Here is a 19,004-nt window from a genome sequence, read left to right as displayed (position 1 = left end):
TCCCCGCTCTGTGATTGGATCCTAAAACAGGGCTAAGAATCCTTCCTGGTTGCCAGACTGGATGGAGGTTCGAAATGAAATTCGAGCGCGCAAGGCATTCTGGGTATACCCAGTGGTGGAATGTAACTAAGTACATTTACTCAAGTACTGTACTTAAGTACAATTTTGAGGTACTTGTACTTTACTTGAGTATTTCCATTTTATGTAACTTTTTACTTCTACTCCACTACATTTTTAGGCAAATATTGTACTTTTTACTCTAGGATTTAGCTGCCAGCTTTAGTTACTTTTCAGGTGGAGATTTAACATAATATATATGATCAATGTAAAGTGATATTTTTTTTTATTAAATCTATTAACAGTATATTAAGTAATTAAATGAGCCCAATCTTTACAAAATTAAAACACTGCATACATTAAAACACCAATACAAATAATGTAATAATATATTTAGAATATATAAAACAATCATAGTGGGTCCATTCTGCATAACCCGAGTACTTTTACTTTTCATACTTTAAGTAGATTTTGATGCTGATACTTTTCTACTTTTACTTCAGTAAGATTTGGATGCAGAACTTTTACTTGTAGTGGAGTAATTTACCAGGGTGGTATTAGTACTTTTACTGAAGTAAAGGATCTGAATACTTTTTCTACCACTGGGTATACCAGGCTAGAACAGATGTGCAATTGGTGGAAATGTAAGGGATATTGTGGAGGGTTTACGTTCAGACTTTCTGGGTTTGCAAGTCGCTGAAAACATTTGAAATAATGTAAAATGGCTACACAACCCAACACTAAATAATGTAAAGTCTTAGATCCGTCCAGTATAAACCTGTGGTTTGAGGCTCCTTGGTAAAGTTGGTAAAGTGTTCATCTTTCCTCCAGCTGGAGCTCCCAGCAGACGTCGTCTGGGCTGGTTTTAACGGTACACTGTGCAGCTCCTCTCTGCATCCACTGGGATTCTTTCAGCCAACTCTTAACTTGTTTTTTGTTCCTGTAGTAATTAGCTCTTCTGTGTAAGTGTAATTCTCTGTTGACACCTTCCTGCTCCGCCACGCAGCAGCGTCCAGCCATGGATGAGAGGAGACAGACAGCAGTCAGGAGGATCCAGCACTCGTTTCCTCCGCAGGAACATTCAGGACATTATGTGAGAGCTGCAGGATTTCCCAGAAGACCCCGAGTGATTGACAGGTGGGCTAGAGCAGAGACTGAGAGCAGAGGAGCAGGAGGAGCAGGAGGAGGAGAGAGGAGACCCCCTGAGAGGAAAACACATTCCTCTGATATTAATTACACCAATACCTGCTGCTTTGTTTCCATAACTGTGGAGTTCAGTCAAAATACTCTTCTGTCTTATTCCACTTCGTCTACTTTATGTTTTTACTGTCTGAGGCACGAGGACGCTTGCGGGTAAAAACGACAAAATATTTTATGGGAAGTGCCTTTCGTTTAGACGGTGACGGCGTTTTTGTTGCTTAAAGACCCAAAAATCTGAAACCACCCTCCAAAGTGTAAAAGTGTAATCCTCTCCTCCGTAGCGTGTCGTCTACACTGACAAGACACAAAACTCTGATCTGATCTGCTCACGTCACGTATGTGTTTACGTCACATACATGCTCCAGGACAGGAAATAAAGAAACGTGGGATTATTTCCATGGTGGGACCTTCAAGCTGCTCTGGCAGCTCTAATAAACTTACAGGAGTCTTTCCACCAAATGTCCAGGATATGTACAGATAGTATTAGTGAACAGAGAAGGATCTGGAATTACCTCCATCACATTCTGGATGCAGCGATTGGTGGGAGGAGCCAGACGGCTGTGAACGAGACCTGGGAGATCTAGTGATGGTGGAGAACTTTGTGGAAGGAGTAGCTGATGGAAATGTGTGGCGTGAAAACTTCTGCATGCCCAAAGATGCTCTTATGGCTTTAAGTGATGCCGCCTGGCTGCATGCAATCCAATTTCACACACTTTAGATCACCGTATGCAGCAGATTTCCTCCTGAAAACGCTCGTCTAAACGAGGAATAAAAAGTGAAGACGAGACGCCACTTTTGCGTCTTCTGTTCAGACCGTCCTCGTGTAAACGGAGCCTGAACGAATTAAAACATCAGCAACATCTTCAGACCTCCTGATCCACAAAGAGCTCCGTCCATGTAAGACTAAACAATCCATTCTTTACTCCAATCAGCTGATCAGGATGACTTCAGGATCATTCAGGAAATTTGTGTTCAGCTGCAGATTTGTGTTTTTTGTTTTGAACTGGGCTGAAGTAACCCAGAAATTAGTTGCACTTTTTCCACTTCTGGTTCCATCACCTCTAAATCAGTGGAAGGGTTTTTTAAGGGTTTTTGTTTCAATCCCGAAATAAAGTCTGTGGTTAGATTTTCACGTTTTGTTCCACGAAATAAAATATGTGAGTAAATACCTCCCTCATTAATTTTGTGTCTTAAAAAAAGGCAACAAGTGGCTGGTCAGGGGACATTTAACAGCATAACCTCAGTGATTTTGTAAGATTATCTTGCTGAATAAAATGTGTAAAATTAGTTTTTGCAATAATCCAACATAGAATGGAAAAATCCCAGAATCGTTCTCATCACTCTGATGTTTAAATTTGTTCAAATTTGTTACCATGAACCCAATATTCACATCACGTTTCTGTGGAATATAACGTAAACTCATATACCAACATTTTCAACGATATTCTGAGTTGTTTTTCTTACCAGAGAATTTGAATTTCTCAAACTGTTTTCCAATTATTCTGGCATCACATGAATGCATCATATTCTATGTTGTTAGTAAGTGCACCAGATAGAAGAATTCACAAACGACACAAGGATTTTTTTTCTCCCTCTTCTGATCATTTATCAGTTAATTTGATCCGTCAAAATATATCAGCACAAATTCTTTCAAAGCTTCCATCCTCAGCGTGCTGACTGAGACCTTACAGGAGGAATTCACCTCCTGGTTCATGTTGCAACCTCTAATCAATACTCTGCACTACAAGAAACACAACGACTCAATCAGGTTTCACAGTAAATCCACTCTGAATGGTGACCTCTCAGCCTGGACAGTGAATGGGAGAATAGACCCTGAGGTGGTGTTTAGTTGTGACGGAGAAAGAGAGAAAGAGAGAAAGAGAGAAAGAGAGGCGGATGGGGAATGAAGAGATGTGAACTAATGTTGTGCCTCTGGATTTTAAATGAGCTAATCTCTGGCTGCAGCAGAGCCCATTTATTACAACTTCAGCTGTCGATTGTGTTTGTGATTGTAAAGTAACCGCAACACACAGAACAAAAAAAAGATTGGCATTGATTACACAAAGCAGACTTTCTCCTTGAGGTCTGTGTTTCACCTGCAGACACACAAACCACCAGCACACTGTAACAAATTGCTGTAAGAAAACAGCCAAATTGTGACAGTAACATACTTTTTTTTCCATTAAAAAGGTATTATACTGTACAAAACAATGCATTCTGGGCAATATTTGTAGGTAGTTTGCCGTTTCCCATAAAATACTGTAATATACCATAACTAGAAAATTTCCTCTGGGGAAATTTTGAAAGGGCCACGGGGGCTACTGCCGGTGTGTGTACACTATGATGAGATTTAGATTTTTAGTTACCTGTGTGTGCGTGTATGAAGCATGTGTATGCATGTGTGAGGAGTGTGCGCACTTACGAGCATGTGTGTGTGTGTGTGTGTATCTGTAACTGTAATCACATCAAAGATCAAAGGCAATCAGATCAAAGCAATCAACAGAATTAACTGACACCTGGTCCGGAACAGCGACAGCAGAGGTGGACAGACTGGAATTTCTGTCCTCGAACAGAAAGCATTTTTGGCAAAACCATAATACCTATTATTGATCCGACTTCACTTTGAGCGTCCTGAGTTCTTCCTGAACATCTACATATGTTTTTTTTAAGAAAAATGAAAAAATAGCTTTGTTAGAGCGATCTAAAAAAACTGTTTCATCTTCCTTTTTTCCAAATCTTCCTGTGTTTTTAATATGGGAGCCAATGAGGCTGTTGGTGGTGTTGGTGGATCATCTGTGCGTCCTACGCCAAAACTATAACTCTGACAGCTTTACCAGAGGATTGTGAGGGAGAAGACTAATTTTCCTACGTTTCTATGTATAAATTATTTCTGTAGAGTGGAATTTGCGGCCTGGAGCGCAGTTTTCAAATTTATTTTTTGACAGTTTTTTCTCTCCCTCTACACTCTGGCGATGATGTCACACACTGTGACACGAACATTCCGTGCAATACACACCCATTATAATCTCAGAATTTCTCCAAAAATGATCATGGTCATTGAACAGGGATTGATAAAAAACTATATGACCTATCGAAACGTGGATTAATACACCGATACACAAGACTTGTGTCTACTGTTTAAAGTTTAAATGGAGTCTCTAGGTGAAATTATGCCGGAGAAGTAGACGGTTAAAAATCTCCAATTATTGTTCTTTTTCAATGCAAAATTTTGAGCAGTTTTTCAGAAAAATTAGTATTCTGTAGAGAAAAGTAATAGCACACTGATCCCGATCACGTTTTGATTTATAATTTGTCTAGTAGCGGGACGAAATTGCGTCCGGAAGAGGAATAAGAAAAAATCTACAGTATAACAGTAGTGCAGCACTGGTCCCTACAGCTATTGCTGTATGGGACCAGTGCTCGGTGCGATTGCCCCGAGGCCATAAATAGCATTGCATTCTGGGAGTTATGGTAGAATCAACAGCGGTGAGGCTGAGAAAATACAGAAAGCTGCTGTATTTCTAGAGGAGACATTCAGCCAACTTTGGTCTTTCCTTTCTTAGAACATCCATTTTAATCCTGCATTTCTTGAGCAAATCACAGGGTAAGTTGAACTCTGTTTTATTTGTTAGATGATGTTTGCAGTATCAGTATTTTACTGTCAAATCAAGGAGATACAGGATTGTACTATAATTCAGTATGTGGTTTTATCAAAGTAACATACTGTAAAGTAAATAACAGTAAGGGAACTGTAAAATTAACAGTAGAATGCTGCAACCCTGCTGCCAGTATTCTACTGTTAATTTACAAGAAAATAGTTTACAGTGCAGACAAATGAAAGCCATACGTGGAGGAAGAGGAAAGAGAGAGGAGGGGCTGATAGAAGTGAGAGAAAGCAGCTCTCCTTCTCTTTCTCCTACGTGAGCCAGTCTACCATGGCTAAACTGCAGTGAAGCACAATGCTGCAGAGATTAACTCAGCACATATCTCCAGATCGCCTGCATGGCTATGAGACACACAGAGTGTAAGAGGAGGATTACAGCAGGAGGTAACGGAGAGGACAGACGGGAGCACGGAGGGAAAGACCTGAACATCCCATATCTGGATAGCATCTCCCCTTTTATATTATATTACAGGGAAAGACTTTAGGGGGCAAAAAGCAGCGTAGAACGAGTGGATTATGGAAAGAAATACTGGTAATTCATGCATATGAAGGCATGAATAAGCTGTTTTAGGAGAAAATTGAATCATGTGCAGTAAAAATGTTAATTTAAAGATATCATATTGAAGCATTTTAGTCCCATTACAAAAGCCTGAATAGGGTGCTTTGGAAGATATCCATCCCTTTTATTCAGGATCAGGCATTATTTGGTTTAGACCACATGACTTCTTTATGACATCACAACGTAAAAACTTCATATATTTAGTATAGAAATATAGAATTAGATGTTTTCCTCATTTTACCTCTTAGATGATATATTTGTAACCAACGTTTAAACTTCTTCATCGAGCATGATTGTGTTTTTGAAAGCAAAATAACCGCATCATTTTTGGTACATTTGAACGCTGAACAAGACATCTGTAAGTGTTTAAAATGTTAGAAATCATCATTTATAACAATCACTGAAAGGTTAAAATAACAACCAAACACTGATAAATACCATGGTACCTCTTATCAATCACAAGGTAGCTTCTCTATAAAGCATACTCTGCTTCAGCATTTATTTTACTCTAAATGGGAACATCATTTATTTAATGACCATCATACTGTATTGAAGAAGACTTGAAACTAGTGATTGAGACCATAAACTCATTATGAGAATGTTTAAAGAAATTAAGTGAGAGGTCATTTTCTCATCCAATCAGACTGCTTCTTGTGGAGTCGCCCCCTGCTGGCTGTAAGAAAGAATGCAGGTTTACGACAGCTCCACGGTGCTATGCTACATGCTATGCTACGTGGCATGTAGGCATTATTGTTGATGCATTATAAAATATCCTCCCATTTCTCCAAATTAGTTCAGATTAAAGGGGTCAGTATAACAAGTCAGTATAACAAGTTTTTTTTTGTTTGTTTTGTTTTGTTTTGTTTTGTTTTGTCTCTTTTTTTACCTTTGTCAATTCTGTATTTTATTGCACTTTTTGCACTTTTATGTGAAGCACTTTGGTGCAGCTCAGCCGTCTGTAAATGCGCTATATAAATAAATTTGACTTTGGCTTTGGCTTCAAACTAATGGTGCAAATCAGCTACATTTCCAGGTACGTACTGTTGCATGCAGTATGCAAACAACTGCAAATAACAACTTCATCATAACATTGAAGCTCCACCCTCTTGCTCCAGTCCACGGTGCGACATTTGAAGTGAAAAGCAAAGATATGCAGCATGCCTCACAGCACATGAACCTCCCTCATCACACACTTCCTGGCAGCCGTCCTGACCTCACACTGATTCAGCTGCACGTGGCTGGAAAATCCCTTTCTGCCTAATCAATATCTACAGTATCTGTGTGTAAGTTGTTGATGAAACACACAGAACATGATCCAGACAAAACAAACCTCATCGACTAACAGTCTGCTTATATTTACAAACTACAGTTGCTCCTGTGCACAAATACTGTGAATGAATTATGCATTTATTATAATGCACAAACGTTAGAACGTGCAGAGTAATTTGTGTTTTAACCATATTTCTCTGTGCTGGATGATCTCTGCATCATTTTCTCTATTTTAACATTTCTCTCATGAGTCTTTTTGCAGCCAGATGTCACAGAAGAGACTCTCATTGACCACTTACAGAGTCACTGACCTTCACAGAGAAACTGTGGTAAAAACACCAATCACTTCTATTGTGTAAGGTTTACTCCTCTAAGTGCATCCACAAGTGAGCATCTACACACATCCTTTATTTATGCAGTGTGTGTGTGTGTGTGTGTGTGAGTTGGTAAAATGACTCATTCTTTTCTATTCTCCTTCCTGTCTCCCACTGAGAGATGAGTCAGAATATGGGTGAAATCTGGGTGAATAATAAACCGTCCTATACTCCCCACAAAAAAACAAAACAAGGTAGGCATTCTCTGTTGGGTTACACAACGGCACAATGAGAAGAAAACATGTTTTCTTTTCATCTTTCTGTGGGCTGCTTTGATTGAACTGTAAGCATGAATATACTGAGAGAAAACTGTGCCAGAGTCTCACAGCTATTTTTGATATTAGAGAGACAAATAACGAAGCCAAATCACACATTCAGTCACATTAGTGGCGCAAAAACACACAACTTTTTCTCTTCGTGTGGGAGAGATCTATCTACACCAGCATAGCACACCTCCTACTCATGGATCCAAATACCTGGTGCCATGACAACCCACTGGCAAGCACCTAAAGCAATTACATTATAGCTGCAAGTGTCACCCTGCACCAGTTCTAAATCAGTCTGTACTTGGTCTGCACCAGACTGCACCAGGTCTACACCAGTCTTCACCAGGTCTGCAGCAGGTCTGCACCAATCTGTGCCAGGTCTGCACCCGGTCTTCACCCAGTCTGCACCAGTCTGAATCAGTCTGCACCAGGTATCAAGCAGGTTTGCACTAGGCCTGCACCAGTCTGTACTTGGTTTGCACTAGACTGCACCAGTCTGTACTTGGTTTGCACTAGACTGCACTAGACCAGGTCTGCACCAGATTGCACCAGGTTTTTACCCAGTCTGCACCTGGTGTGCACCAGGTCTGCCCCCAGGTATCTAGCAGGTTTGCACCAGATCTGCACCAGACTGCACCGGGTATCCAGCAGGTTTGCAACAGGTCTGCACCAGTCTGTACTTGGTCTGCACCAGATTGCACCAGTCTGCACCAGTCTTCACCTGGTCTGCACCAGGTATCTAGCAGGTTTGCACCAGATCTGCACCAGTATGTACTTGGTCTGCACCAGACTGCACCAGACTACACCAGGTCTGCACAAATCTGCACAGTCCTGCACATCACAAACCAGAGGGTCCCTAAATCTTCTTTCAGCCAAGGACCCCGTACAGGATGGAGACGATACATTGGATTTTCATTCAATTTTGATGATGCATATCATCATATCATGCAGCCATAACCCTGGAGTAAACTTCTTCATCACTGCAGGAAGGATGGAGGTCATCAAAGACTAAATGTCTAAGTGGAGTAAAGTTGCTCTTTGGGCTCCATCACATGTGATGAACTCTCTCCCAACAGGTCAGACTTGTAAAGTATCTGTGTCACAAACCAAACAACTCAGAGAAGTTAGGATAGAGATCTTACCGAGCCATCCGGCACCAGAGTTTGGGACACACATGTCCGTCTCAGCACTGGGCAGGACGAAGCCCACCACGAAGACCTCCACGCCGTCCGACATGAGCGCCAGGCCGAGCACGAAGAAGAGCTGCCACTGGAACCTCCCGTGGCCGCACTCCTGCATGATGAGCTCGTACTGCTGGGCCAGCTCCTCCTCGTCCGCCTGCCTCTCGTTCTCCAGCTCCTTGCGGCTCTTTGAGCTGTCGGACAGCGGCTGGCCCAGCGCCACCTGCCCGTCCCGCAGCTTCCCCTCGCCGTGGCCCGGCACGCCCTGGTACTCCCCCTCGTAGATCTCGTCCTCGTCGTCGTGGCCCTCGGTGGCGTCGCTGGAGGCCCCGTCCTCGTCGTTGGCCGCGTTGTCGCCATAAGTGTTGTAGTTGTTCTCCTCTTCGTCCTCGTTCTGGAAGCGGTTGTAGCTGCGGTGGGTGGAGTATTCGTCTGAGGCTCGGTCAACAGCTTTGCTGAGGTTTTTGGCAGCTTGCCTCTTGGCTTCTTTAGCGATGTCCTTGGCACCTTTAGCCAAGGAAGTCCTGTTGTTGTGTGTTTCATCCATCTTGGCACGAGGAACTTTGGCACGAAAAGTCTTTAATTCAAATCTATTGAGATTTTATTCCACCAGGTGCAACACAAAGTTATATTTTCTTTCTCCGCTCAGCAGACAGAGCAGGACTTAAGGCAGTTTATTAGGAGCCAGCCAGCTGCCAGGATGCTAATGATTAAGTAATGATGTCCAATTCCATTGGATGGGAGCAGCCAGACAGTGCTGAAATAGATACAGTTGGTCTCAGATTGGAAAGCTCCCTGTCCTGTCAGAGACCACCAGCCTGCAGGGACAGAGAGAGAAAAGCACATTTAGCTTGATTAAAAGCTGTCTGTCACAGATACTTGACTGCAGATTTTCTTGGCACTGAAAAGAACTTCAAAAGAGCATTTTGACACTGAAACTGCCAAACTGAAGCTGATAAAGCTGCAGTCTACTACTGAAATGGGAATGCTTTGCTAAGAGAGCTGTAATGAAAGAGAATGATTCATTGACAACAAACTGTGCAAATGCATGGAGTATTTTCAGACGGAAAGTTATGAGATTATATTTTAATCATCGTATCCAAACAAAAGTAACTGCCCCATTTTAGCCCAGTTTTGCAAAGCATTAAGTGCAGATAATATTTCACCTCTGAATATAATGCAATGCAATTCATACGCACAACAAGTGCTGAATAAACACTTTTATTTACACATTACAAACAAAAACAGAACATGAAGAGCTTGGAAAGGTTAGATTTATTTTATTTATTGCAGGGATTTTATATTTGGGTTTATGCGGCTGGATGTTCCCAATACACTGCATGTTTTGCTGACTTATTGCATGATATTGTTGTTGTTTATTTACATTTTTACAATGCTATTCATAACCAAATTGACATACCACAATGTCCAAAGTGCAACATCATGATGGACGTGTTTATTCTTGTTTAAACATTCTTATTTTTATTTTTTTTTGCACTTTTGAGCCCATCCTCACACATTCTATGATCTTTTTTTAGAGTATTTTACTTATATATTAGTGAGGCAGTAAATGTTTCTGCAAACCTCAGGGAAGATTAATCTGCAACTTTTTGCAACGAACCAATATGATGTTAAAAGACACATTTATAGGTCCACATTTTCTCCAAAATAACATTTTTGTTCCCCATTGTTGGAAGTTATGTCTTGAATTAGTGAGTTATAGGTCAGGATTTTTTTAAATATGTACCTACCTGACCCGTTATAAAAGTCAATCTGCAAAAATATGCCTTAATCAACCACCAGAGCGGAACCACAAACCACCAACTACAAGCATTATAGTATGCAACTGTCAAACTGAGAAGGTAGAGATGAATCTTCAAGAACTTTGGTGAAAAGTGGACGCAGAGAAACAGTTTCCAATTTTAGGCCCCGTTTACACCAGGACGCTTGCAGGTAAAAACGACAAAATATTTTATGTGAAGTGCCTTTCGTTTAGACGGTGACGCCGTTTTTGGGGCTTAAAAACGCAAAAATCTGAAACCACCCTCCAAAGTGTAAAAGTGTAATCCTCTCCTCCGTAGCGTGTCGTCTACACTGACAAGACACAAAACTCTGATCTGATCTGCTCACGTCACGTATGTGTTTACGTCACATACATGCTCCAGGACAGGAAATAAAGAAACGTGGGATTATTTCCATGGTGGGACCTTCAAGCTGCTCTGGCAGCTCTAATAAACTTACAGGAGTCTTTCCACCAAATGTCCAGGATATGTACAGATAGTATTAGTGAACAGAGAAGGATCTGGAATTACCTCCATCACATTCTGGATGCAGCGATTGGTGGGAGGAGCCAGACGGCTGTGAACGAGACCTGGGAGATCTAGTGATGGAGGAGAACTTTGTGGAAGGAGTAGCTGATGAAAATGTGTGGTGTGAAAACTTCTGCATGCCCAAAGATGCTCTTATGGCTTTAAGTGATGCCGCCTGGCTGCATACAATCACATTCACACACTTTTGCGTCACCGTATGCAGCAGATTTCCTCCTGAAAACGCTCGTCTAAACGAGGAATAAAAAGTGAAGACGAGACGCCACTTTTGCGTCTTCTGTTCAGACCGTCCTTGTGTAAACGGAGCCTATATTTAGTCCAAACCAACATAATTGACTGCAAAAGAAATCTATGTTCTGTAATTGTGAGAAGTCTTTTCTCTGTCAGGCAAGCTTGAAAACTAACAACTGCAACTCAAGAACTGACTTCCACTTAATTACAAGTTGTGTCCTTGAGGTGTAACTGGAGTGTTTCCAGCACTGTGTCACTCTGAGCTTAGTGTACCGACGTGCTCTTTCCTTCCACTATCAGTTTGCTGATGACATGACAGCAGCAGGTCTATTCATCTGGGGCTGAAAAACCCCTCAAAGCCTGGTGTGGACATCAGTCAGTGAGACAAAAGAGCAGTTTGTGGTCATTACTGTACTCATTAAGAGGAGAACAGCCAACAGGGAGCAGCTCCACAGCTCTGATGACCTCTCAGGGTCTCTAACATCTCTGCAGTGTTCAGGAAAACACAGCAGCAGCAGCCTGGAAAGTCACGATGACCCCTCAGCCTCCACAACACTATTCAGACTTCATGCTCTCTGACTGCAGCAGCGGCTATAAAAAGGTGCCTGCTGGGTTACAGCAAAAACATGTTGCTTTCTGCAAAGAGGCTGCAGTCAGGAGGTTCTTTAAAGCAGTAGTTCTCAACCTTTTGGAGTCGCGACCCCCAATTTAACATGCATGTTGTCCGTGACCCCCGCTCACTGAACACAATCTCACACGCACAGTTCAGATCACCCAAAAAAGAAACAAAATGACCAAAAAAAGGAAACAAAATGACCCAAAAAGACACAAATTGACCACAAAATGACCAAAAAAAGACACAACATTACCAAAAAACACACAAAATTACCAAAAAAGTCACAAATTGACCATAAAATGATCAAAAAAAGACACAAAATGACCAAAAGAAACACAAAATAACCCCCCAAAAAAGACATTAAGTGACCAAAAAGACTACAACACATGAACACTTTAACACAGTGGAGACAGAGCTGACTTCCAAAATTATTTGGCGACCCCCAGAAATCATCTCGCGACCCCAATTGGGGTTCTGCTGCAGCTTTTCAGACACACAGAGAGGCTAATATTATATGTGGTACAGTGTTTTTGCAGAATTGTGTCCAGAAGAACCAAATTTAGTTTAATTAATTAAATATCATTCATACCCGACTTCATTTATTCATGTGTGTTACACATTGAGGGAGATGGAGCTTCATGTTTCCTGTCACAGTTTATTCCTTCCTGTGTTTCTGAGCTGGGACTACATGTCAGAGTGTGTGACTGGCTCCCCTAGGGGCCCCTCTCTCTCTGCCGGGGCCCCTCACCGGACCTGTCAACACATCAGGCAGCAGCTGTCTGTGTGTCTGTCAGGCTGCAGCCAGCGGTCAGAGAGCCTTCGACCTGCAGAGCTGCAGGAGGAGCAGCAGCAGCTCTGGGCCTCAGAGAACACACACTCACACACTGCACATGCAAAAGACTTGGAGGAGCATTTCATGGACATTTGACTTAAAAAAACCCACTCAGACTAATATACTACTATTTTCTTTTGTTAATGTGTGACATAAACTTACTGAAGCTAATATTAATCATTCTTTAATGCAAATGAAACGAAACAAAAGCAAATGTTGTTTGCCTCTTTACATCCATGTCTTTCCAAACTTATAATATGACAGCAGACTATGCTTCAAATGTGGATATGCATTTAAAGAAATAAGAGAAAATCTCTCCAGTGACCACAGTTTCAAGATTAAATTCACCGATTCAGTATCCAACCGAATGTTTTCCCTTCTGTTCCTGTCGTTGAAACGATTTCTGCAGAAACAGTTTGATGTCACAGTGAAGCTAACCTTAATGAACACATAAATAATACAAATATTTAATTATTTGCTGCATTCTAAATGCTAATAAATGTTTCTAGTTTTTAACAATCTAGGATTTGTCAATGATTAGCAAAAACGTTGATTTTTATGCATTTTTTAACATTTTGTGTCATCTTCGATTTTAAAGAAACTCCCATTGTGTTACCTAGGAGACCAAAATGTTCCCTTCTTTAAAAGTGCTAAAAAATATTATACAATATTATATTTCACTTTCACTGAATTAAACCAACATCCGTCCTGATTATTACCAATAACTACCATTACAAGTTTAACCCTTTAAAAATAGTTTGTTTACAAAAGTCCACTGTTATTTTATGAAAAATATACAAAGATTATTTTTTTTCTATATACTTAATGCGGTTTCTGGGATGGTATTTCCTTTTTCACAGTCTGTGATATGTTAGTGATTAGCAACTATATTCATGTTGATGCATTTTTACTATTCCTTAAATTGAGTTAAAACTAGGATGAGGAACAAAGATCACGCCTGAAACTCAGAACACTTCATAGATTAGGAAAGCAAAATGCATTCTTCTTTTTCTGGACTCAAATCTATATTGATGTTGTCTTTGTTACTGAATACAGAAGTAATAACTGTAGTGGAAATCAGGAAAATAGCATATATTTACACCATAGGCAAACATGAGAAACATTGTTTAATCTGGTGGAAAATAGTAAAAAAATACAAATAAAAAGTAACTTTTTAAAGCTCTACATTAACAGCCTGCTATAATAGAATGTTTTATACTTTAATGACTGTGGGATTTAAAAGGAAAATGGTTTTCATGGATTTTAATGGAGACAATAGAGTGTCTGAATTTTGGGTAAAAATATTATATTAGAAACTTACTACAGGAGCTGAGGTAAAAATAATAATAGTTATAATAATCATTTTGGGGGGAAATGACACCCTAGTCAAAATGTATGCATAACACTGCCAAATTTTGGGAAAATTTGGAAACTAGGCCAGTCCGTGGCATGTTTTAGAAATCGGGCTTGTAACTGGAGAGTCGCCGGTTCGAATCCCAGCCTGCACAGCTCCCCAGACCCAGTAATGAGTAATTATATATTATATAATAATCTTAAATAAAAAAGTCCCTGATGAGGCAGAATGGTTAAAGGAATTTGTTAAATGATCTGTTGATCTCAGGAAGAACAACATCTGCTGATCAAAAACACAAACACAAACACCAGAACACATAAAAACACAAACATATCATCTGTGAAATGATTCATATGTGTTCAAAGCCATTGTTTTTTTATTTCAGTTGGTGTAAATAGTGGTGAGATGATACAGTGCAGCCATATATTCAGAGTGTATCAGTAGTGAAATAAAAGCAGCTTTAGTCTCTGTTAGTGTCTGCAGTCCCCAGAGTGGGAGCGTCCCTACTCTGAGTCCTGGAGCGGGTTAAGAGCCCCAAATAGCCGCTGGCAGCTTGATGTATGGTGCTGCTGCTCACCTTTGCTCTGCAGGATTAGATAAAACATCAGTCGGGATCTGTCACATGAACGGAGCGTCCGGGGCTCCGCAGCCACGTAAAGCAGCGCCCCGGAGAGGTTTTTGGTGCAATGCAGCAATGAAATGAAGTGGAAATGTGTTTCTAACTAACTTTGTGCACGGACAGATGAGGAGACTCTGACTCCTCCTGGTCACCAAAACGTCTAAACTCTTAGAAATCTCACCGTCCTCAAGCTCCAGGACTAAAAATATTAAAGAGCGGTCGCTGCTGGGTTTAACAGTCAATACTTTAGTAAAATGAGTTCAGTTTGAGGGTCGAGGGTTTATATTTGACTTGGTTTCATCACCTCTAAATCTAAATTTATGTACTAAAAAAGGCTGTCAGAACTACATATGTGGCTCTGACTTCACTGGAAAAAGAACAGTAACTGTTGAAATCAATGTGATTGCATAGTTGAATATTTCTGTTTATGTCTTCTCTGCCTGACTGGATCCTTTATCTCAGTAGTTCTCAACCTTTTTGAGTCGCGACCCCCCAATTTAACATGCATGTTGTCCGTGACCCCCGCTCACTGAACAGAATCTCACACGCACAGTTCAGATCACCCAAAAAGAAAAAATGACCAAAAAAAGACACAAAATGACCAAAAAAGACAGATTTACCAAAAAATGACCAAAAAAAGACACAAAATGACCAAAAAAGAAACAAAATGACCAAAAAAGTCACAAATTGACCACAAAATGATCAAAAAACACACAAATTGACCACAAAATGATCAAAAAAAGACACAAAATTACCAAAAAAGTCACAATTGACCACAAAATGACCAAAAAGCACACAAATTGACCACAAAATTAGCAAAAAAAGACACAAAATGACCATAAAACACACAAAATAACCCCCCAAACAAGACATTAAGTGACCAAAAAGACTAAAACACATTAACACATGAACACTTTAACACAGTGGAGACAGAGCTGACTTCCAAAATGATTTGGCGACCCCCAGAAATCATCTCGCGACCCCAATTGGGGTCCCGACCCCAAGGTTGAGAACAGCTGCTTTATCTGACTGAGGTTTAGTTATAATCTATGGCTATTTTATTTTAAATCCACTCAATCATGCATCCACCAGCTATAAACTCAAACATTAGCTCACTATTTTGCAATCTCTTAAGTCTTGTATTATAACATTGTTTCGTGTTGTGTCTTAATACTGTCACTTTACTTTTTACTCTTGCTGTTGTTCTGTGTTCTATTGTGTTTTAAGAGTGTGAAACTTTGTTGTTGCTGTTTGAAAAGCTTGTTTGTTTGTGTTAGATTGATGTTATTTGTTCCTGCACAGGGACGACAGATGAAATTTAGCTCGTAGCTAATTCTGGTACGGCTGAGAGCCATGCACTGTCTCTGTTAAATAAATAAATAAATGAAATAAATGAAATGAAAATGGCTCTGATCATTGATCAGTCACTCATGATTAATAGACCAAAACACCTTAAAAAGGATAAAAGCCAAAGATAATTCAGTCGTTCAGGGCACCCAAGGAATTATGGCGTGCTAATGAAGTTCACATGAAAATATTTACAATTTGGATGAATAATAATTAAATAACATTTTGATTCTTTTGGTTGTGGACCCGTACGGACTGAAGGAATATAAATAATCAAGAAATGGACAATATTCTGACTTCATGACAGTGTTAAATGTTGAATATCACCACTTATCTTCTCTTGTTTACCGTGTTAGTAAATCTGAATAAACTGACCCTACCAGTGTTAACGCTAAGCTAAACTATGCTAAAATAAAAAAAGAATTCACCTCCCTGCTTCAGCAATTTAGTTTCCGTTGCTTCCAAGTGGCCAAAAAAATCAGTAATTGCATCTTTAAAGAAGAGCATCAACATGAAAGTTCCAGGTTTTTATAAATGGTCATTTTGGAGGCCAAAGAGTAAATCTCCTGCAGCCTCAGACTTCTTTCTAAAACTAGAGAAAATAAGATTTATAAGTCAAAGAAGGTCCAATGCATCCAAAGCCCATCAAGAATACTAACTTCTCAGATATTCTAATCTAATAAAGTCATTGTGGAGAGGTAAGTTGTGCAAATGTGGCATTCTGTTTCTTTTTCTATTCTTTAGTTTTAACCCTTTATCAGGCAAAGAACCATATTTGGTAACTTGAGTCTTGAGACATCTATAACAGGTCTCCTCATAGAACCATATGGATTTCTCCATCACAGATAGTGACACAATGGCATCTGACCAATCAGAAAATCATACATGATTCAAGCTTTCCTTTATTTTCATTGTATTAAAAAAGTATACAACTAAATTTACGTGTGCTTCTCATATATAAGGTGCTTTAAAAAAGACATTCAGACATTACGCATATGTAATAAGTAGTCTAAAAAGATAATAAATAGTTTAAAGGTAAAAGATAAAGTGGTGATGTATGCAGATGATGTGTTATTGTCTATTTAGGGTTGCTGTGGGAAAGAGACTATAAATATAATAATAATAACGACTCAATTGACCTTGATTTGCAAAAAAAAAATGAAACATTTTGCAAAAAGGCTTGTAATATCCTCCAATAACACTTCAGGGTCCCCTATAAAGGGTTAAAGAGAAGGGCTACAGCATTAATGTGCTGTTGAACATCTTCATTATTATGTCTTATTATTGCTTTCCCTGCTGATATGTGTGTGTGTGTTCTAGTTCTGGGTCGAGCAGAATCAGTTCCCACTTCTTTCTCAAGAAATACTCGCCTTTGTTCCTTGAATGTCACATTGTAAAAGTTGAATTATATTTGTGCTTGATACAAATGTTGTATAATCCTGCAAAACCCAGGGGAAATCCAGGTATCTGATAACTACACATTTTGCAAATTAGGTAAAAAAGAAAAACTTGTTGCAATATATGGTTTGAAAAAGACTCCAATGCCACACACCAAAGCTTTAGATTCTCTACTTTTGCATGACTGAAAAACAGAACCTGGTCTCACAGGAATCCGTGGAATAGCCACGGAATCACTCAAATTTCCGTGAAACTGACACGGATTTGGCTACAATGCAAGTTAATGACAGTCATATCCCGTGGCTATTCCATGGATATTTGTTCCTATTGGTTTGTTCCAAGTCACGTGACTTTCAAGGTCCCGATGGTCAGAACAAAAAACATGGCGGACAGTTCTCTCATTTTTAATAAAAAAAAATCTATATTTTGACTTAGTTTCTGCATAAAAATGGATTTTGATCACATTTCTAGCGAGAAATATATGTTTTATTTTCAAAATATTCACTCAGTGAATGTACATAATCACTTTGTATGTTGGAATAGCCACGGGATATGACTGTCATTAACTTGCATTGTAGTTAAATCCATGTCAGTTTCACGGAAATTTGAGTGATTCCGTGGCTATTCCACGGATTTTGAGTTAAGCAAATCCGTGGCTATTTCACGGATTCCTGTGAGACCAGGTTGGTTCTAGTTCTGGGTCGAGCAGAATCAGTTCCTTCTTCTTTCTCAAGAAATTTCCGCCTTTGTTCCTTGAATGTCACATTGTAAAAGTTGAATTATATTTGTGCTTGATACAAATGTTGTATAATCCTGCAAAACCCAAAGGGAAATGTTTCTCCAGGCATCTGATAACTACACATTTTGCAAATTAGGTTAAAAAAAACTTGAAATATATGGTTTGAAAAAGACTCCAATGCCACACAACAAATCTTTAGATTTTCTACTTTTGCATCAGTGAAAAACACCAGGAACAGACCTGTCTTCTACCTCAGACAGTCCACTTTGCAGACTTCCCCTGAACTCATTTCCAGCAGCAGCAGCAGCAGCAGCAGCTCCTCCGGTGAGAGTCTGACGGGTGAGACTAAAGGTCGGCCTCTGTGATAAAGCTCATGATATGCTCCGAGAGTTTCTGCACCAAACGGCCACGAAGAAAATAGCCAATCAAGTGGCTGCACTGCAACACCCAGAGAACTTTCTTATAATAGAGGTGAAAATGAATAATGATGCATAAGAGGCGGCCAGCTCTGTGTAATCCTGCTCTCAATTCACCTCCTCCATGCTGATCGCTGCTTCCCCTCTACGACTGTCAATCTCTCTCCACTTCTTCCTTTATTCCTCCTTCTATCATCTCTTCATCCGCCAAGGATTTGAAAGTCGTCGTCTTGACGGTGATGCAGAATATGAAAGATATGCCTCTTCTGTTGACATTTCATTATTCATGATAGGCTGCCCGTTATGCAAAATGGTCATTAATGCTGACATTTAGAAGTCTTTCCGTGCACTTTTATCCACAGAGATAATTCTTTAAAGTCCAAATGTCCAGCTCTCTTTTGAAGCCGCCTATAGCCTGCAGCGTTTTATTGCTGATGCATATTATATATATATGGTTATACAGGAAGCTACACGCCACCTTGGCCTCTCCCCCCATAAACAGGCAAGCTAATATCATTTATGGCCGCTTTTATTTCCTTTTCGATGGCGACTCCC

General features: G+C 40.0%; 1 protein-coding gene across 1 annotated transcript in view; it reads right to left on the bottom strand.

Moving 5' to 3' along the window:
* Positions 1-19,004, bottom strand: part of LOC131992505 (synaptic vesicle glycoprotein 2C-like) — a 69,726-nt gene that overhangs the window by 43,740 nt on the left and 6,982 nt on the right. Inside the window, exon 2 of the mRNA XM_059358109.1 lies at positions 8,532-9,388. Within this exon, the coding sequence (XP_059214092.1) occupies positions 8,532-9,117 (586 nt within the window). The 5' untranslated portion in view covers positions 9,118-9,388. The remainder of the gene's footprint in view (positions 1-8,531; positions 9,389-19,004) is intronic.

Source organism: Centropristis striata, chromosome 19, assembly GCF_030273125.1.
Source record: "Centropristis striata isolate RG_2023a ecotype Rhode Island chromosome 19, C.striata_1.0, whole genome shotgun sequence".
Lineage (NCBI taxonomy): Eukaryota > Metazoa > Chordata > Actinopteri > Perciformes > Serranidae > Centropristis > Centropristis striata.
Note: the sequence above shows the minus strand (reverse complement) of the source record. Positions and strands in the feature narration are given on the sequence as shown.